The sequence below is a fragment of the Theropithecus gelada genome, chromosome 2, assembly GCF_003255815.1.
Source record: "Theropithecus gelada isolate Dixy chromosome 2, Tgel_1.0, whole genome shotgun sequence".
Lineage (NCBI taxonomy): Eukaryota > Metazoa > Chordata > Mammalia > Primates > Cercopithecidae > Theropithecus > Theropithecus gelada.
Window position 1 is genome coordinate 143,372,907 of NC_037669.1, and position 17,930 is coordinate 143,390,836.

At 36.3% G+C, this 17,930-nt stretch overlaps 1 protein-coding gene across 1 annotated transcript in view; it reads right to left on the bottom strand.

Annotated features, from left to right (window-relative positions):
- Positions 1-1,999: 1,999 nt before the first annotated feature.
- CPA3 (carboxypeptidase A3) overlaps positions 2,000-17,930 on the bottom strand; it is a 32,187-nt gene continuing 16,256 nt past the window's right edge. Inside the window, exons 7-11 of the mRNA XM_025376482.1 lie at positions 17,741-17,851; positions 16,777-16,867; positions 15,564-15,766; positions 13,201-13,285; positions 2,000-2,582 (exon numbers count right to left, since the gene is read on the bottom strand). Coding sequence (XP_025232267.1) covers positions 2,395-2,582; positions 13,201-13,285; positions 15,564-15,766; positions 16,777-16,867; positions 17,741-17,851 — 678 coding nt within the window. The 3' untranslated portion in view covers positions 2,000-2,394. The remainder of the gene's footprint in view (positions 2,583-13,200; positions 13,286-15,563; positions 15,767-16,776; positions 16,868-17,740; positions 17,852-17,930) is intronic.

A 17,930-nucleotide genomic window follows, 5' to 3' on the forward strand; every position in this document is an offset into this window, starting at 1 on the left:
ATATTTTTACATATATATTTTGTATATATGTATATACACGTATATATTTTGTGTATGTATGTATATACACAATATGTATGTGTGTGTGTATCTGTGCATATGTATATTTGAGTCAGAGTTTTGCTCTGTCATCCAGGTTGGAGTGCAGTGGCATGATTTTGGCTCGCTGCAGCCTCGACCTCCTGGGCTCAAGCAATCCTTTTGCCTCAGCTTCCCAAGTAGCTGGGACCACAGGTATGTGCCATCACAGCTGGCTAATTTTTTATTTTTATTTTTATTTTTTTTTGTAGAGATAGGGTCTCACTTTATCACCCAGACTTGTCTTGAACTCCTGGGCTCAAGTGATCCTCCCATCTTGGCCTCCCAATGTGTTGGGATTACAGGTATGAGCCACTGTGCCTGGCCTCTGTCAAGAATATTGTGATGTATAGCACAACTTGTAACTTGGGTACAAAGTACTTTTACTGATGGATGAAAAATTAAAAGGGAAGAATCACAGCACTTACCACTCAAACTTTCTCATAAATAAGGTAAAAATTTAGTGTTTTAACTTTAATGTAGATATTTGTATTCACATATTTATTTTCACAATTCATATGCAGTCAAAGAAGTAAATGCCCTCAGATGCCATTCAGAAACTATTTAGTTAGGATGAGATCTTGTTAGGATTTTTTATTTTTAGCCACTCAGGCTAATTTTTCTTTTTCTGATTGAGAAAAAAACATTAAGCTGCATAATAATTCAAATAGTGTGTACAACGTTTGTGTCTTTATAAACTGAATGATGGTTGGACATGTGACAATATTCTGCAATTGGGATTATCTCTTTTATCCCCTCCACCTAAAGGCTCAATAGAATTAGAGGTATTTATATGAATTTTAGGGTTAGAATATACTTCAATCGTTTCTCATTTGAGTAAGTAAGTGTGAGTGAGTATATAATTCCCATATGGCATGTATAATGAAACAAATTTACATTCCCACGTTCTGAAGCTAGTTTGGAATGCTAAATATTTAGATATAGATACCATATTTTTAAAGAGACAATATAATCTCATAGCCACATTTTTGTCTTTTACTTTCTTGACTCTGTCACCTTCCCCTCCTCCCCTTGTAAAGCAATTTTGTTAGTTTACATTTGTTTTTCCTGGACAATTTTGCATGGGAAACTTTTATCTACCTCATGATTATCACAGCACACCATCATCTTCTGGCTTTGATGGCATCCTTTCTTTTATGGGTCCCTAAAGGATTCATGAGGCATGTCCCAGATTGTTTATTGACTTAACTTCTCAGGACCTTTCCCAATCATTGAAAACTGTCTAGGGTGTTCTGAGAAGTAAGTTTACTGGAAGTCAAGGAACTCTCTACTTGTCCCTCAAATTATAGTCAGTCCAGTGGTAGGCATCTGTGTCTGGATTTTGGGAATGTAAACACTACCACTGTTGCCACTGGATCACACATTGAGGTATTGGTGTTGGGGAGCAGCTATCCAATAATACCATCTTAAATAATAGGAGTATAAATGGTACAAATGCAGCAAGTTACTCTGATTGCCTTTGGTCAACATGACTTTCTCTCCTCAACTTATGGTACATTTCCAGGTTTCCTTTCTATCCATCAGGAGGGCAGGGGTCACAGCTGACCAGACTGTCTTGTCTGTGTCTGTACTGGCAAAGAGATGTTTTAGCAGGTGGTTTCTTCTGATTATGACAGGTTAAATTAAACTATTTCGAATTTAATGTACATTATGCTGATGAGAACTGGATCGGTTGTTTAAAGGACTGAGATTCCTCTCTATATGAACCATTTTATTTCCTGCTAGGACATCCTTTTGCCTTTTTGAAGATATAAACAATGTCTACTTCTATCAGAAAAAAATAGGCAAATTATGTTTTTGAAAATTGAAGATATTATTTCTTATTAACAGACTGATTGGCATTACTGTTGATTATTAATGCTATAGAGAAATACAGAGAATATAGTTTATCATAAAAAGATGAATTTTAAAGCATTAAATGCATTTTATTTTTTATTGTATTAGCACATAAATTGATGAAGCCACATGGTGAAAATCTGTGAGAAACTGAAGGTTTTCGTTTATTTTCTGTGCCCCACTGTATATCACCTTTCAAAATACTCAAAGTAATGCTTTCTGCTGGGTCCAAACTTCACTTGGAGCAAAGAAAGGTAGTTAAAAGGTTTCACTTAAAGCTACTTCGTTATGGTGCTACTGAAAGTAAGTAAAAGCAAACAGCGATAACGTGGGACTTAAATGAGCGAGAGAAGGATTCAGGTGATATAGAAGCTGCATTTGGGGATAATTGAAGATTGACTTTCTGATGAAAGGCACAAAAAAGGATTAATTGGCTTATTCCAAACGGAGGGCAATTCTTTAGGCAGTATGCTTGAGGATATACTTGGAAATAAATTTGACAGCTAGCATGGTCTCTCTGCAGGTTGGCTTTATCCGGGATTCGGGAAGGAGAAAACCAAATTTGCCTTTGTCTCGGAGCTCAAAGGCAAATGTGTGTTTGATGCCCAGGTCATAAGCCCAGTCTAAAGAAGAACCTGATGTCGGGTCTGTAAAACACAAGCAGTAAATATTTAATTAGAGACAAATGCTAATGTTTTTTAAAAGTGGAAATCAGTGGTGTATAATTAGCAATAAAAAATAATTATGCATACAGTTAGTTGCAGTCATGAATGAGAGTAGTGGTCTGAATGGTACAGAGTGCAGAGTAAAGCATAATCATGACTTTGGAATCCACCAAGTGTGTGCTGCATTTAAAATATTACATTTTGGTTGGGTCACTACTAACTGGAGTTTATTTCCTAGGCACACATTGTTGCAGACGTGTTCAGAGCAAGTGCTAGCAGCTGAGGAAACCAGCTAAGCAGTCACTGGTCATTAAAAACCACCAGGGAAAAACTATACACACAAGATACATAGAATTGCATTTCTTCTAATAGCTTAGGTCTCTTGTTTTTCATGTTGCTAGGGTAAACTATTTCATAGTCAAAAGACCAAGAAAATGTAGTTTAGTTATTTTAAAGACATATTTAATTTCCTAATTCAAAATTTCCATGTAAACTTTTATGAAATTTAACTCAAGGTTCTATTTTTTGATAAAAAGTTTGGAAATATCAACACACTTCTAAAGGTTATATGCATATAACACACATCTAGAGGCTGTATATGTATACAAGTGCATATACATATAATAATTGCATTTATGTGCTCACATTTTGCTTTATGTGATATAAAAGGGTTTTTTTTTTGTATGGGAAGGTGTTTATGTTCTAGGACAAGTAATGAGTTTAATAATAACAGTCTGAAAGGTTTGAAAATTTGAAAGAATTCAAAACTGATGAAGAAAGAGAGAAGGGATATTTTGATGAAAAGAGATAGTGTTGGCTCTTAAATTGGTCACCAAATATTTATTAAACCTTTAATATTTACAGGACACATTTCTTGGCACCGGGGAGAGTAATTGTTGCAGGGTACAAAAATGCAGAAGATGCCACTGGTGTCTTCAGTAACTTACAATTTAGGAGGCAGAAGTCAAGGTACAAGTCAATAGAGGCAGAGCAGAATATGCTAAGTACCAAAGAAAAGGTACAATATTTTATCAAGATTTAAAAGAAAAAAGATTATTCTTGATGAGGAGTATGGCCTTTCATGCCCAGTGCCAGCTCAAATACTGCCTTCATGATGGAGGAGGTGATATTGGAGGAGAACCTTGAAGAAAGGCTAGTGTGTTTTCAGCTGGAGATGGAGGAAAGGAATTCTGGCTGGTGAACTACAAGGATAGAAAAGCATGGAGGCATTGTTAGAAACTAATGAGATCCAGCTGGACCAGAGCAAAGGCCGCAGTGGGAGTTTGTGAGTAAAACTTGGAAAACCTTGTGAATCGGGACTAGGTGTTTAGATTTTCTTTTGGAGGCCTTTTAGTACTTTAGGATTGTTAATCTGGATTGAAAAGAATAGAAACCAGTTATGAGGTATTGTGAAATGAAAGCCTGAACTAGGGTAGAGTCACCATATTGGAAATAGAACTGAAGGATTCCGTGTAAGAAACATTGGGATTTGATAAAAATGATTGATGTTTCAATCTGGGTAGCTGGGAAAAACATACTGTTAAAAGAAATGGGAACTCAGCGCTGGGATGGGAAAAAGAAAAGGCAAAGGAAGACAAAGTGATACGTTTAACATCAAAAAGACAAAGTGATACGTTTAACATTCAAGAAAGAGCTTGGAAAAATGAATGTTTAAATTATTGGCATAGACATCATAGGTGAAATTGGTGTGCACACATTTAGGATCATTATTTTCTTGGTGGGATGGATCCTTTTATCATTGTTAATGTCTCTGTCACTAGCAAATTTCTTTGCTCTGAAATTCCCTTTATTTGATACTTAATATAGCTATTCTTCCTAATGGCATAGTATATCTTTTCTATCATTCTCATTTCAACTTATCTATGTTGTTATACTGGAAATGAGTTTCTTATAGACAGCATATTGTTGAATTACAATTTATAAAGTTCATTCTGCCCATGTGTCTTTAATTAGTGCATGTAGGTAAATTATTGATATGACTTAAACGTGCTATTATTTTATTTCTTTTTTTGTTCTGTTTTTATCCCTTTATCTTTCTTTTCTTGCTTTCCACCTTCCTCTTGGTTACATGACATTTTTAGGATTCCATTTGATTGATTTATAATATCTTAAAGTATGTCACTTGCTTAGTTTTCTTAGTGGTTGCTCCAGATATTATAATACACATATATAACTTATCACAGTCTAATGGTATTGACATTTTACTATGTCAAGCGAGGTATAGAAACTTTACTTCCTTTTAGATCCTTTTTCTCTTCCCACTTTTAAAGTACAATTGTCTTGAGTACTTCTCTACATACATTGAACATCACATCAAATAAACTTACAATTTTTGATTCAATCATCATATGAAGAAAGATAGTCTATTATTTAATTTATTTATACTGAATCCATTTTTCTTCCTTCCTCTCTGCAGTTCCAAGCCTTTTGCTGTGATTATTTCCTTCTTGTTCAGAGGGCTCTTTTAGCCATTAAGAGTGGGTGTGCGGGAGACATATCTCCTGATTTTCCTTTGTATGAGAATGTCTTTATTCCCTCCTTCATTTCTGAATATTTTGCTGGATATTGAATTTATTGCATTTAGGGTTGATAGATTTTTTCATTCAGCACTTGATAAAATGTCACTTCCTTTTGACTTTCATGGTTTCACATGAAAAATCTGCTGTCACTGGAATTGTTTTTAACTCTAGATCATTTCTCTCTGATTCCTTTTTTTTTTTTTTTTTTTTTGGTGAGATGGAGTCTCCCTCTGTCGCCCAGGCTGCAGTGCAGTGGCGCGATTCGGCTCACTGCAAGCTTGGCCTCCCGGGTTCACGCCATTCTCCTGCCTCAGCCTCCTGAGTAGCTGGGACTACAGGCACCCACCACCACGCCTGGCTAATTTTTTGTATTTTTAGTAGAGACGGGGTTTCACCGTGTTAGCCAGGATGGTCTTGATCTCCTGAGGTTGTGATCCACCTGCCTCAGCCTCCCAAAGTGCTGGGATTACAGGCATAAGCCACCACACCCAGCCTGATTTCTTTTACGGTTTTTTTCTTTGTCTAGTTTTCAGAAGTTTAATTATGATATACTTCGATGTGAGTTTCTCTGGGTTATTCCTGTTTGGGTTTCACTCAGCTACTTGACTATGTTAGTTTATGTCTTTGTCAAATGCAGGATATTTCAGCTTTTATTTCTTCAAACATTTTTTTCCAGCCCCTGTTCCCTTTATCTATATTTTCCTTGGACTGATGACATGAATGTTGGATATTTTATTATGCCATTTGTTCCTGAGGCTTTGTTTGTTTATTTTTTGGTTTATTTTCTGTCTTCAGAGTGAGTGAATTCTATTGTTCTGTCTTTAAGTTCACTGATTCTTCCCTCTGTCATATTTGTTCTATTAAGCCCTTCCAGTTTTTTCGTTGTTCAGGTTATTGTATTTTCTAGTTCTATAGTTTCCATTCAGTTCCTTTTTATATCTTATATTTCTTTGATGATATTTTCTATTTCTTCATTTGTTTCAAGGCCATCTATAATTGTTTGTTGAGGCATTTTTTTTTTTATGATGAAAAAACTTTGAAATTCTTTTCCAATGTTTGAAATTCCAATCGTCTCAGCATTGGCATCTATGGATTATCTTTTTATATTCAAGCTGTAATTTTTCTTGTTTTTAGTATTATAAGTGATTTTTGATTATATTCTGGACATTTTAGCTATTACATTAAATAATAAATTGTAACTTAAATCTTCAATTTAGCAGGTAGTCACCCTGTTGAGGTTTAGCAAACAGGCCCTTGGCCTACTTTTGTGTCTTGTGATATTGATGACAATATAGTATATATATATTTTTTCTTTGGAGATGGAGTCTCGCCCTGTCACCCAGGCTGGAATGCAATGGCACAATCTTGACTCACTGCAACCTCTGCCTCCCAGGTCCAAGTGCTTCTCCTGTCTCAGCCTCCCAAGTAGCCGGGACTACAGGTGCCCACCACCACACCCAGCTAACTTTTGTATTTTTAGTAGAGACAGGGTTTCACCATATTGGTCAGGCTGGTCTTGAACTCCTGACCTCAGGGAATCTGCCCACCTTGGCCTCCCAAAGTGCTGGGTTTACAGGCATGTGCCACCACACCTAGACAGTTTTGCTTTTTTTTTTTTTTTGAGATGGAGTCTCACTTTGTTGCCCAGGCTGAAGTGGAGTGGTACAATCTCAGCTCACTGCAACCTCTGCCTTCCGGGTTCAAGCAATTCTCCTGCCTCAGCATCCTGAGTAGCTGGGACTACAGACGCGCACCACCACACCTAGCTAATATTTGTATTTTTAGTAGAGACGGGGTTTCACCATGTCGGCCAGGCTGGTCTTGGACTCCTGTTCTCAGGTGATCCTCCCTCCTTGGCCTCCCAAAGTGCTGAGATTACAGGCATGAGCCACCGTGCTCAGCTGACAATATAGTTTTCAAAGGCTTTGCACTGCTATTTTGGTCTGGTTGGTTCACTTAGTGGCTAAAAGGTGATTGCCTGAGGCCCTAGGTAACAGATGAGGGATTCCAGCCTGTGGGGTAGAGGTCATTTCCTGATGAGGAGAGTCAAAAGTAAGAGGAGGGACCCAAGGAGAGAACCTGAGGAAGTATCCATATATTGTACCCTATTTTTTGGAAAACATCTAGTTTTAGAGGCAGTCAGCAAGAGAGTAGAAAAAAGAGGAGGAGGAGGAAGAAGAGAACTAGTAGAGTTCAAAGTCCAGGAAGCTAAAGGAATGGCAAGAAGAAGAGTTATTAACAGGGTCAAATATTGCATATAATTTATGGAGCATGTGAGCTGAAATATATACTGGCTTCAGTGATCCAAAAGATGCCACTTTTAGCTAGTTGGATTTAAGTTCATGAGAAAGAAACCATGCTAAGATGCGAGCTTGGTAGCAAAGGAGGTAAAGTAAATAGGAATTTTGTCTTGTAATTTAGGATATGCTAGACAATTTTAATAAACTTGACCGGTTTCTAGTTGAAGTAGCTCTCTATTTGCAGCCAAGTAAACTTCTGTGATTTCCAAGGGTTAAAGGGCATGACTATTCTCTTTTGAGAGATTTACTTTATGTGAAGTTTGTCATTAAGATTAATAGTGGTCATTGAGAATATATGGAATTTGATTTTTCATAATTATGTGATACTATGAAGTAGAATACATTTCGTATTTTCTAGATCTTAAATTGGCAAACAAAAACTATATTAAGGCACAAAATAAATACAATATTGCAAGTTTTTACTTTGAGAAAAAAATAGAGAATTTGTGTGTGTGTGTGTGTGTGTGTGTGTGTATGTGACAGGGTCTTGCTCTGTTACCTTGGCTGGAGTGTGGTGGCATGATCATGGTTCACTGTAGCCTCGACATCCCAGGCTCAAGTGATCCTTCCACCTCAGCCTCCTGAGTAGCTGGGACTACAGGTGTGTATCACCGTGCCTGGCCAGAACTTAATTGGTTTAACCTGATACTTAGCCTGTTCTTTATCTCCACGTGTACCCACTAAAACATGTGTATACATTTATAAAATATAATAACAATCATTTGCTAAATACCAAGTACCCTTCTGTGTGCTTTATGCATGTTAACTCATTTAATTAATTCCTATCCCAAATGTAAGTAACAATTACCATTTTACGGAAGAAGAAACTTAGGCTCCAGAGTAAGGAACTTGCTGAAAAACACATAGCTAGTAGACAGTTGAATCAGGATTCAAGCCCATGCTGTGTCTTCAGAGTTCATGCTGTTAATCATTGTACTGTGCCAACTCTGTATTCTAGCCAATAACAAGTCTTTACTCAGTTCTATAAAATAATTTCGTTTTTGTTGACAGCATATTCTGAGTATGTTCAACATTAAGAAAATATCTCCTACTTATTTCAAGGCACAATATTAGTTGCAACAAATTCAATCAGAACAAATCTAAATGAAACTGTACCAAACTAGAAATCTGATTTCAGCCCAAAGGGATCCATACAAAGTGATACTGGTGATTTAATGTGTGCTGCATTTATTGCTTACTTGATACAGTGTTTTCTAAAAAATTGTATCATTTTAAAAAATATTATTTAAATGTATTCAATATAATAACCTGTACTATTATATTAATATTAAGTGAAAATTATATTTGAAGCAAGAGCTGAAGCCAGAGATACATGGGCATAAACGGAAATATTTTCTCTGTAGTATCAGTTTGAATGTCTCTTAGTACGTAGAGATCTGGTGTTATGAACTACAAATCTTAACTTTGTCTTTTTCAGAATGTAAATTCTGAAGGAGTAGAATATGTAGAATAGGAAAAAAGAGCACTGGGTTGAGAACCAGTGGCAGATCTAGCAATTTTGGTGCATGAAGGAAGCTACAAGAAATGTACTTTGAAATTAACTTTTTAATGCATGATGTGAGTCACAGATGAATTTTATTACTAATGCAATCTTCTTGGTTCTTATCAACTCAAATAACTATTCTTGCTCACTAAGTACTATGTTTAGTTATTTCTAAGATGATGAAGGATTGGATATGGTGTTTATATGCAAATATAATCATTTCACATTAAACATTACTATTTACATTTTTGTGCCATCTTAATATTGCTGCTTTGGGGCAAAGTGGTAGGTATATCATTTTAACTCTGGTCTTGAATGCTGATTTTTGTTTTTGTTCTGCTCTAAAGTGATGAAACCTTTATGTATCTGAATTTCAGTCTATAAATGAGAGGTTTTGCTTAGATCAGTGATTCTCAACCCTAGTTTCATCTTAGAATCGCTTTAGGTACTTTTAAAAAAAAATTGAGTGCCTGAGCTCCACCTCAGACTGATGAAATCAGAATCTCTGGGGGTGGGGGTATAATCATTCACACATTTTAAAAGCTCCCTGATTATTTATTTATTTATTTATTTATTTATTTATTTATTTATTTATTTATTGAGATGGAGTTTTGCTCTTTCACCCAGGCTGGAGTGCAATGGTGCGATCTCGGCTCACTGCAACCTCCGCCTTCCGGTTTCAAGTGATTCTCCTGCCTCAGCCTCCTGAGTAGCTGGGATTACAGGTTCCCACCACCACACCCAGCTAATTTTTGTATTTTTAGTAGAGACGGGGTTTCACCATGTTGGCCAGACTGGTCTCAAACTCTTCACCTTGTGATCCACCCACCTTAGCCTCCCAAAGTGCTGGGATTACAAAAGTGAGCCACCACGCCTGGCCAGCTTCCTGATGATTCTAATGAGAAGTCAGGCTTGAGAACCATGTAATAGATCATTGCCTGTGTTTCTCCCTGGTTTCAAAATTTATGATTTTAACTTATCTGATATGTTTGCCTCTCATGTTCAAATAGCAAACATATTTTTTTTCTGAAGTCCAGAGATCCTCCATAAGTTGGGTTTAAAAAATGCTCCCCCAGTGCCTTTTTTTCTGTCTTCATCAAGTCAGAGAGAGGAAATCACTGACAAATGCTAGATGCTGCTCCTAAATCTGGGGACAAGTTAAGTGACATCAGGTTATTGGAATGACTAAACTTTAATCACGTTTTTATTTTTTATTCTTACCAAGTCAACTACTTTGCTACTCTCTGTTTCTCATGAATGTTTGATTAACATTCTATCAGATGCTTTATTAAAGCAGTCTGTCCTAGAAATCTTGATCATTTATCAAGCTGCTGCAGCACTGCAGGACAAAGGCAATTCTTTCTAAATCTCAATGCCGTTAAAATGTTTTAGCGTAATGTAATAAGAATTTTAAATAATGCTGCACAGTTAAACAGAATAGTAATCCCTCTTGACCCTATCTTTCCATTTTGAAAGTGACACGATGGCATGGAGCTATAGTAGTTTTGGCTATCTGCTCCTTTCAGTTAGCATGTGACTTCCTTAAGAGTAGTTTATTGTGTCCTAAGTCCTCTCATCTATCTCCGAAAGCTCCAAAATGCTAGCCTGCTAGCTAGGTACACCATACCTTTTTGTTCATTAAGAGATCTTAATGCAATGCTATGCACAGCTCTGTATTCTCATACTTTTGTAGATACACACACACACGGATAATTATTTGATGCTTTAATTGCCTTTTGCAAAGTTTGTTCCTGTTTGGAATGCTTTGTTCTTTGCCTCGAAGACTATCCACGTGTTTTTCTTGCTTAGAGGAATTGCTCTTACATGGTGTCTGGGTGGCCTATCTGGCCCTGCTATTTATTAGTATCTACCAAGTGGGCTGCCGTTTTGAACTGATGTTCTAGTCTGTCCTTTTGTTCTTTACTTTGCTTACTTTTTGTTCACTCACATAGCTGGATACATAACATCTATTTTGAAATCTTGTTGTCATCGACCTGTACATGTAATGAGTCCCCAGCATGGCTAGGCTGTAGCAAGATCTGTGGATGCTGGGGATCATCTGTATCACTACACTTTCTCTTCAGCACTTTAACAGTGACTGGTTGATAGGTGATTGTTAATGAATGTGCTCGAGGAATGGGACTTCTCCATTTTTTAGTCATTTTCCAGTTCTGCCAAAGAAGCCTCTAATAAGTAAGTCCTAGAAACAGTATATGTTGATTCCAGCATTTCCAAATTCCATAGCAATTCCTGAGGATGCAGACTTTCAGTTCCAAATTTATACTTTTAGCTTGGATTACAGAAGTGACTTCAAAACAGTGACCAGGTAAAATTGTTGCAAGGAATCCATGGATTCATGTGCACATATATATTTTTTAATGCACAGATTCTAAAAGTGTAATAAAAATATGAGCGTATGTTTGGTGGTGGAAGGGTTGTTCATGAAAGTTTTAAAAGCTAAAAGGCAGTCTTAATGCTAAAAAATGTTGGATATTTGGTCTACAGAGTGATGCAGGCTTAATCAAGTCCAGTCCTGTTGTGATTTCAACCCACATTTACTTCTTGTGAATAAGCCAGGGCACCATTATCATTGAGCGAGTTTATGGGAACTAATTCTGCTATTGTTCCATGCCCTGCACTGTACTATATGTTATAGGGTCTAAGGGGAAATCCAAAGCATAATTCTTGCTTTTGAGAAGTTTCATGGGGAATTTTGTATAAATTTTGAGACTAAGAACTGAAGCTTGAACTTGATTTGGAGAAAAGGTATTTTTACTAAATAATTCCCAAACTAAGATTAGTGGGAGGTGCTATAAGAGTAGAAAGTGGTCTTACTTCCCAGGATCTGAGTTAATGGTCTTCGGTGATGCTCAAATGGATTTTTTGGCTGTTCATTGAAAATAGAATATCCAAACACGCAAACAGTATGTGCAGTGGGCAAGATCAGGGCTTTTATTTGTTAAAATCTGAGATTGAGTTCCAGCTTCACCAGTTACTAATAACTGGGAAATAGTACTCCCCACCTCATAGGGTTGTCATGAGGCTTGAGATTGTGAAAATCAAAGGGTAAGCACAGTGCCTAACTTGTAAAGACTCTATAAATATTTGCAGATATTATTTAGTATAAAGTATGGGAGTTGGCAAATCCTAGCCGGCCTCCTGTTTCTGTGAATGAGGTTTTATTGGCACACAATCATGCCCATTTGCTGACTTATTGTCTATGGCCATTTTTGAGCTATGATGCTCTGGTTGAGTACCTGCAACAGAGACTGTACCTCCACAAAGCTATTTACTATCTGGCCCTTTACAGAAAAAAAATTACTGATTCCTTGTATATAGAACAAGAGACAAGAAGATCAAGGCCAAGAAATCCAAGTCAATAACTTAAAAACACACAGACAACACAAATTTAAAAATAGTGAAGAGTAAGAAATGGTGCTGAGAATATAAAACAAAAGTGACAGAACTAGAGTCTTGTGATCTCCTTTCTAGTTCACCATACAGCTTTCAGTTGAACATAGCGACAAGGAGCAAGTGAGAAGGACAAATAACTTGTTTTATATGACCAGAGGGACTGAAACTGATTTTCTATCTGTTTTCCTACCGGGAGCTAGGGAATAGACCATACTTACATGCAGACAAGGCAAGTAAGAAAGAGTACATTTAAAGTTAAATGGTTAAAAAAAAATGTAGACTCTGCTCCAACTACTTTTGTGTGTGTGTGTGTTTTTTAGATGAGGTCTTGCTCTGTTGCCCAGCCTGGAGTGCAGCGGCGCAATCACAGCTCACTGCAGTTTCAACCTCCCAGGCCCAAATGATCTTCCCAACCCAGCCTCCAGAGAAGCTGGGACTACAGGCATAGGTCACCATGCCTGGCTAATTTTTTTTTTTTTTTTTTTTTCTCGCTACAGTGAATTCTCATTAATTCCTGGAAGGATGCAACCTTGTTGGTGGTAGAGGTGGGAAACAGGAAAGTAGATGAATTAAACTGTAAATCCGTCTTGACTTAATAGCTTCTGTTGACCTTGTAACCCTGTAAAAGTTCAGTATAATTTGTTTCTAGAAAAATCTTATCCCAAGAAAAGGGCAGAATCTATCACCTAGATTCACATATAATTCAGAATATCCTGTAAAAAGTAGAATTTAAATTAGCAATTTCAGATGCTCTAACATAAATTGCAAATTCTATGATTTTCTTTAATATTTATAAAAAATAATTAAGGGAAAGGGCTCAGTAAATAAGAGGAATGACTTACAAATTGTTGATTGTATTGGGCCATAGATGTAGCGGGTTTCATATCGAGTTGATAGAACATCAGTGCCAATCTTTGCAACTTTGGCCTGGAGAGAAAGGAAAGTTAGAGTGAAATAATAGAATACTGTGTAAATACCAAATAATATGTAATTATGGATGTATGCAATTTTTTAATGGAGTCTTACAGATTAGTCACTGTGCTTAGCCCTTGATTTTGAGTTTCAAGACTCATAACAACCCTATAAGGTGGACAGTACTATTTCCTGGTTACTTGCAACTGGTGAAGCCGGAATTCAGTTCCTGGTTTTAACAAAACCAAAGCCCATACATACATATATATGTAAATATGTAAATTACTAGGGATGAAAAAAAGTCAAATTTACTAGTTATTTGGCATTTGAAGATCAAAAGAAAATAAATGGTTAAATGAGAAACTTATTTTCAGTAATATATGTGGTAATTATGAAGACTTGGCTGGGCACGGTGGCTCATGCCTGTAATCCCAGCACTTGGGGAGGCCGAGGTGGGTGGATCACGAGGTCAGGAGATTGAGACCACTCTGGTTAGCATGGTGAAACCCTGTCTCTGCTAAAAATACAAAAAATTTGCTGGGCATGGTGCCATGTGCCTGTAGTCCCAGCTACTCGGGAGGCTGAGGCAGAAAAATCACTTGAACCAGGGAGTCGGAGGTTGTAGTGAGCCGAGATCGCGCCACTGCACTCCAGCCTGGCGACAGAGCGAGACTCCGTCTAAAAAAATAAAAATAAAAAAATGAAGACTTAAATATGCTGTCAATTATATACAGTAATGCCATATCTCATTTTTTGTTTCTACCCTTCCTTTTCTCTCTCTCTATCTCCTCATTCTTTTCTTTTAAAATATAAAATATACATTATTTTTTCTGTCAATATTTTTTGGCTTCAGATAATTGTCTTTTCTGACGATTTCTCTGGTTTCTTCCATGTTTTACATTCTTTGGTCCCTAACAGGCTCATATTGCTACAGGATCTTCTCTACTCATCTGACTTCAGCATACCAAGGGAAGAAGGGCGGTTGACCACTCTTTAAAATAGTTGTTAATTAGGGTGTCTCTTTCAGAATGGCATTTTGTCATGACCTTTTAATACACGTTAGTGTTTTGTGCTATGAGAGTGATTGTCAGAATGAATTTTAATGGAATATAGTTCCTAACATATTTGCACTTACAAGTAAAGATTTTTAAAAGGTGATATGTGTAATGTATATAACCAAGAATTTTTCTTTTTCTCAATCAATTTAGTTGCTATGCAAAGAACTCTCATTTTACTCAAAGTGTTTCTTTTGTGGATATGCATTTTTTTAACCCATAATGTCATTTTCCTAACAGTGGATTGAAATCACAGTGCTGTATATTTGTATGCATTAATTGAACTCATGCACTCAGATTATCACATAGATTGGATAATAAATGACTATGGGCCATATATTGCTGGTATGTTTTCTTTGTTGTATATATGGAGATGATTTTAATGACTGATTCAGATCTCTGCTCCAATTAACATTAAATGCTGTTGTGCTAAATACAATGAACTGAGGTCAAAATGAAAATTGTAACCTTTTAATTTTATAATATTTTATGAGGCAATATTTGGACCACAGCTGTTACCGGAAGTGCTATATTTGCCAATCACCATGGGATCTGGGCCACTAAACTTTTTCTGTTTTATTTATTTTCTTCTATAGCAATTCAAAATATTTATCCCTCTATCCACACATTCACTCTGTTACTTCCTGTGATTCATTGGAACCCATATGCAGACTTTTTTTTTAAAGCTCACATTATCAAATCAGTTTTTATTAATAAAAGGTACTTAATGGATCATAGTTTTGGAAAGATAACATATTCTTAGTGAGGAAGCTTCACAAACATTTATAGTCTTCTTTGGATAGTAAAAGTATAATTTCCAAGTTTATCAGGAGGATAAAAATACAATGTATATTCTTAAATCTGATATCTGGGGGGCAGGACTAGTGAATGTCTTTGCTGTTCTATTAGGCTTTTTCCATGCATGGTTTTACCGTATGACCTATGGTAACTCTTAAATCCCACAGGGAACTGTGTCGTAATAGGCTTCTATTGTGCCTTGCATAGACATTTCTTCCCGATTTGTGTTTCCTCCTGAGAATCACATTAAAAGAGTTTATTATCTATATACTTTTGTCAATGAAAAATTCAAGATCATGATTTTAACTTCAAGGCAAATTTCATTAGTTCTTTTCTTTGACATTAAAATGTGAAATTCTTTCAACATACCCTAGTTAATGAAGAAGACTGAAAGTCAATGGTGGTGTCGATGCATTAAGCGCAAACTTTTGTCTACGTACCAAGTCCTCGTGGTTAGGTGGCAGTTTTGACGTATATCCATAGGGAAACAATAGCATCTGGGAGTAGGAATGGAAGGTGATGTAAGCCTTGATTTCATTCAGGTGGCTTCTAATGAAATCAGTGAAAGCTTTTGTCTCTTTCTCGGACTCCGGTGCAGAGCCCCGATAATTATCTGCACATGGGTCATTGGTATTAGGAATGGCTGCAGAAGACATAAGTGGATGAGACCATAGTCTGCTCCCCATCCATACAGCTCCTGCCTCTTCTAATGTATTATAGATTCACAGAATGGTTTAAATGTTTTTGCCTTTCATGTTTACAGGGCTACTTCAATGTCCCTTGTATCATAGTCACTACAGATTAACATTTCACACACATGCCAGATTGTAACAGACTTAGCCCACTGGAATATTCTGAGCTTTGTTTATTTCCTTGTCCTTTCCCAAGGCCGCAGGAATAATAAATCAGCAGCAGCCCATGACTTGGAGCCAGATAGACTCCAGTTCTAATTCAACCCTAGCTCTAATGCGCTGGGGGCTGGTGTGAATTACCTTCTCTGGGCAAAAGTTTCTTCAGCCTTTTTCAGCAGAAAGCTCTCAATTAGGGATAGCTGCTGCTATTATCATGTTCATTATGGCAGAATACAGTTAAGAGCTCAGGTGATGTTTTCAACAAAATTAGGCACAGAAGAAATATATAAATTGGGGCAATGGTAATTTCTCCTTGAAACTATGCAGTGATATAGTCATAGTTGTATAGCAACTAAAGCATCGTCTGATGTAGCAGGCCTCTGCTTATCATCGTATTTCCATTACACTTTTTCGCTTTCTTTGCTCCAGATGACTCTTTTCACTATATATCTGAAAAACCGTCTCTATGTTGCTTTTAACTGCTGACATTTCTCACATCAGGAAGCAGAGGAATCTGAGCAGATTATCTGAATTTTTGTACATTTGGATTGTGCTTAATTATTAGCAAACTAGATGTAGTAAGTAAGAGATGGTTTGATAAACAGTCCGTTCCTCCTCATTTCCTTCCACACAGCAAAACATCCCTCAATGGTAGTGGTGATTGTCTTTCATGTTACAGATACAAAAGTGAACACTCACTCTAAGCATAACCATTTTTACTGAACAAGTAGGTGTTTTAGTTAAGCTTGGGGCCTAACTATTCCTTATAGCAATTTTCCTTGATAGCAAATCTGCTACTCACAGTCCCATGAAGCATTAAAATTCCTGTTGAGGTCAGTGCCAATGCATTTGGAGTTTTGGTTCTTGGAACGATTTTTTCTCCACATGCGGTTCTGCCAGATTGAATGATGTAAGTGTTTACACAAGATCAGTTTGCATTTTTCAATTTGATCATTTCAAATTCTCTCTGCAGGTGTCTGCAACTTTATTTGAAATCTATCTAGTTAACTTGAGGCCCTTTATTATAAAAAGAAAAAATATTGTTTTCTTATAATTTGTAATATTTTCAGAATCATGGTTTTTAATATTATATCCTTGGGCTTTGATGAAATAATTCAGTTAATTTTAAACACTGTTGTTTAGTTCTCAGTATTAGAAGATGACTAATGGTGTTCTGAAATTAACCATAATTTAAATTATAACTTCATTAGCTTTTTCACCATATATAGATTCAGATGTAACGCAGGTCAAATTTTTACTGTTGGAGCATTATTTGCAGAAAATAACTTGATGTGACAGTGTCTGTCTGAGAGTTCTTATTTAGCAAAAGCAGGATAATAAAATGTACTGTGAAAAGACAAATGGATATCCGTATCTCTCTTTTATTTCTTTTTTGATACAATGATTCTACCTCAAATTCTATTCAAAATTGATGAAATACAAAGGTTTTTGTTTTAAAATCAATTAATTGACTTTATTCTTAACTAGATATGCCATATCATATAATGCAATCATACATTTCCTCTATAATTACTACTTTATTTCATTTTTCCACATAACTAGCTTCAGCAGCAAAAATTTTGTATTATTTCAAGGATACCTATGCAACCAAGAAAGCATACTTAATTTGAAACTGAGATTTAAAAAAATATAATTTTCTGAATTAACATTAACTAGTTACCTAAACCCTAAGCTGAATGCATAACAATGTGTATTAAAGCCAGTAAATAATATCTAAATGCATACAAGAGAGTAGAGAGCAGTACCTTTGTCCATGACCAAATATATCCATCAACATTGAACACAGGAAGAATGTAAAAATTCATTCGATCCAAGAGTTTGGTCATAATTTTGTTTCTCCCATAAGTTTTGGTTGCCTGTAGGAGGAGAAAAAAAATTAAGCTATTGGTATGAAGTTTAGCTATTATGTGGAAAGCTGTGGTTATAATAGTAATA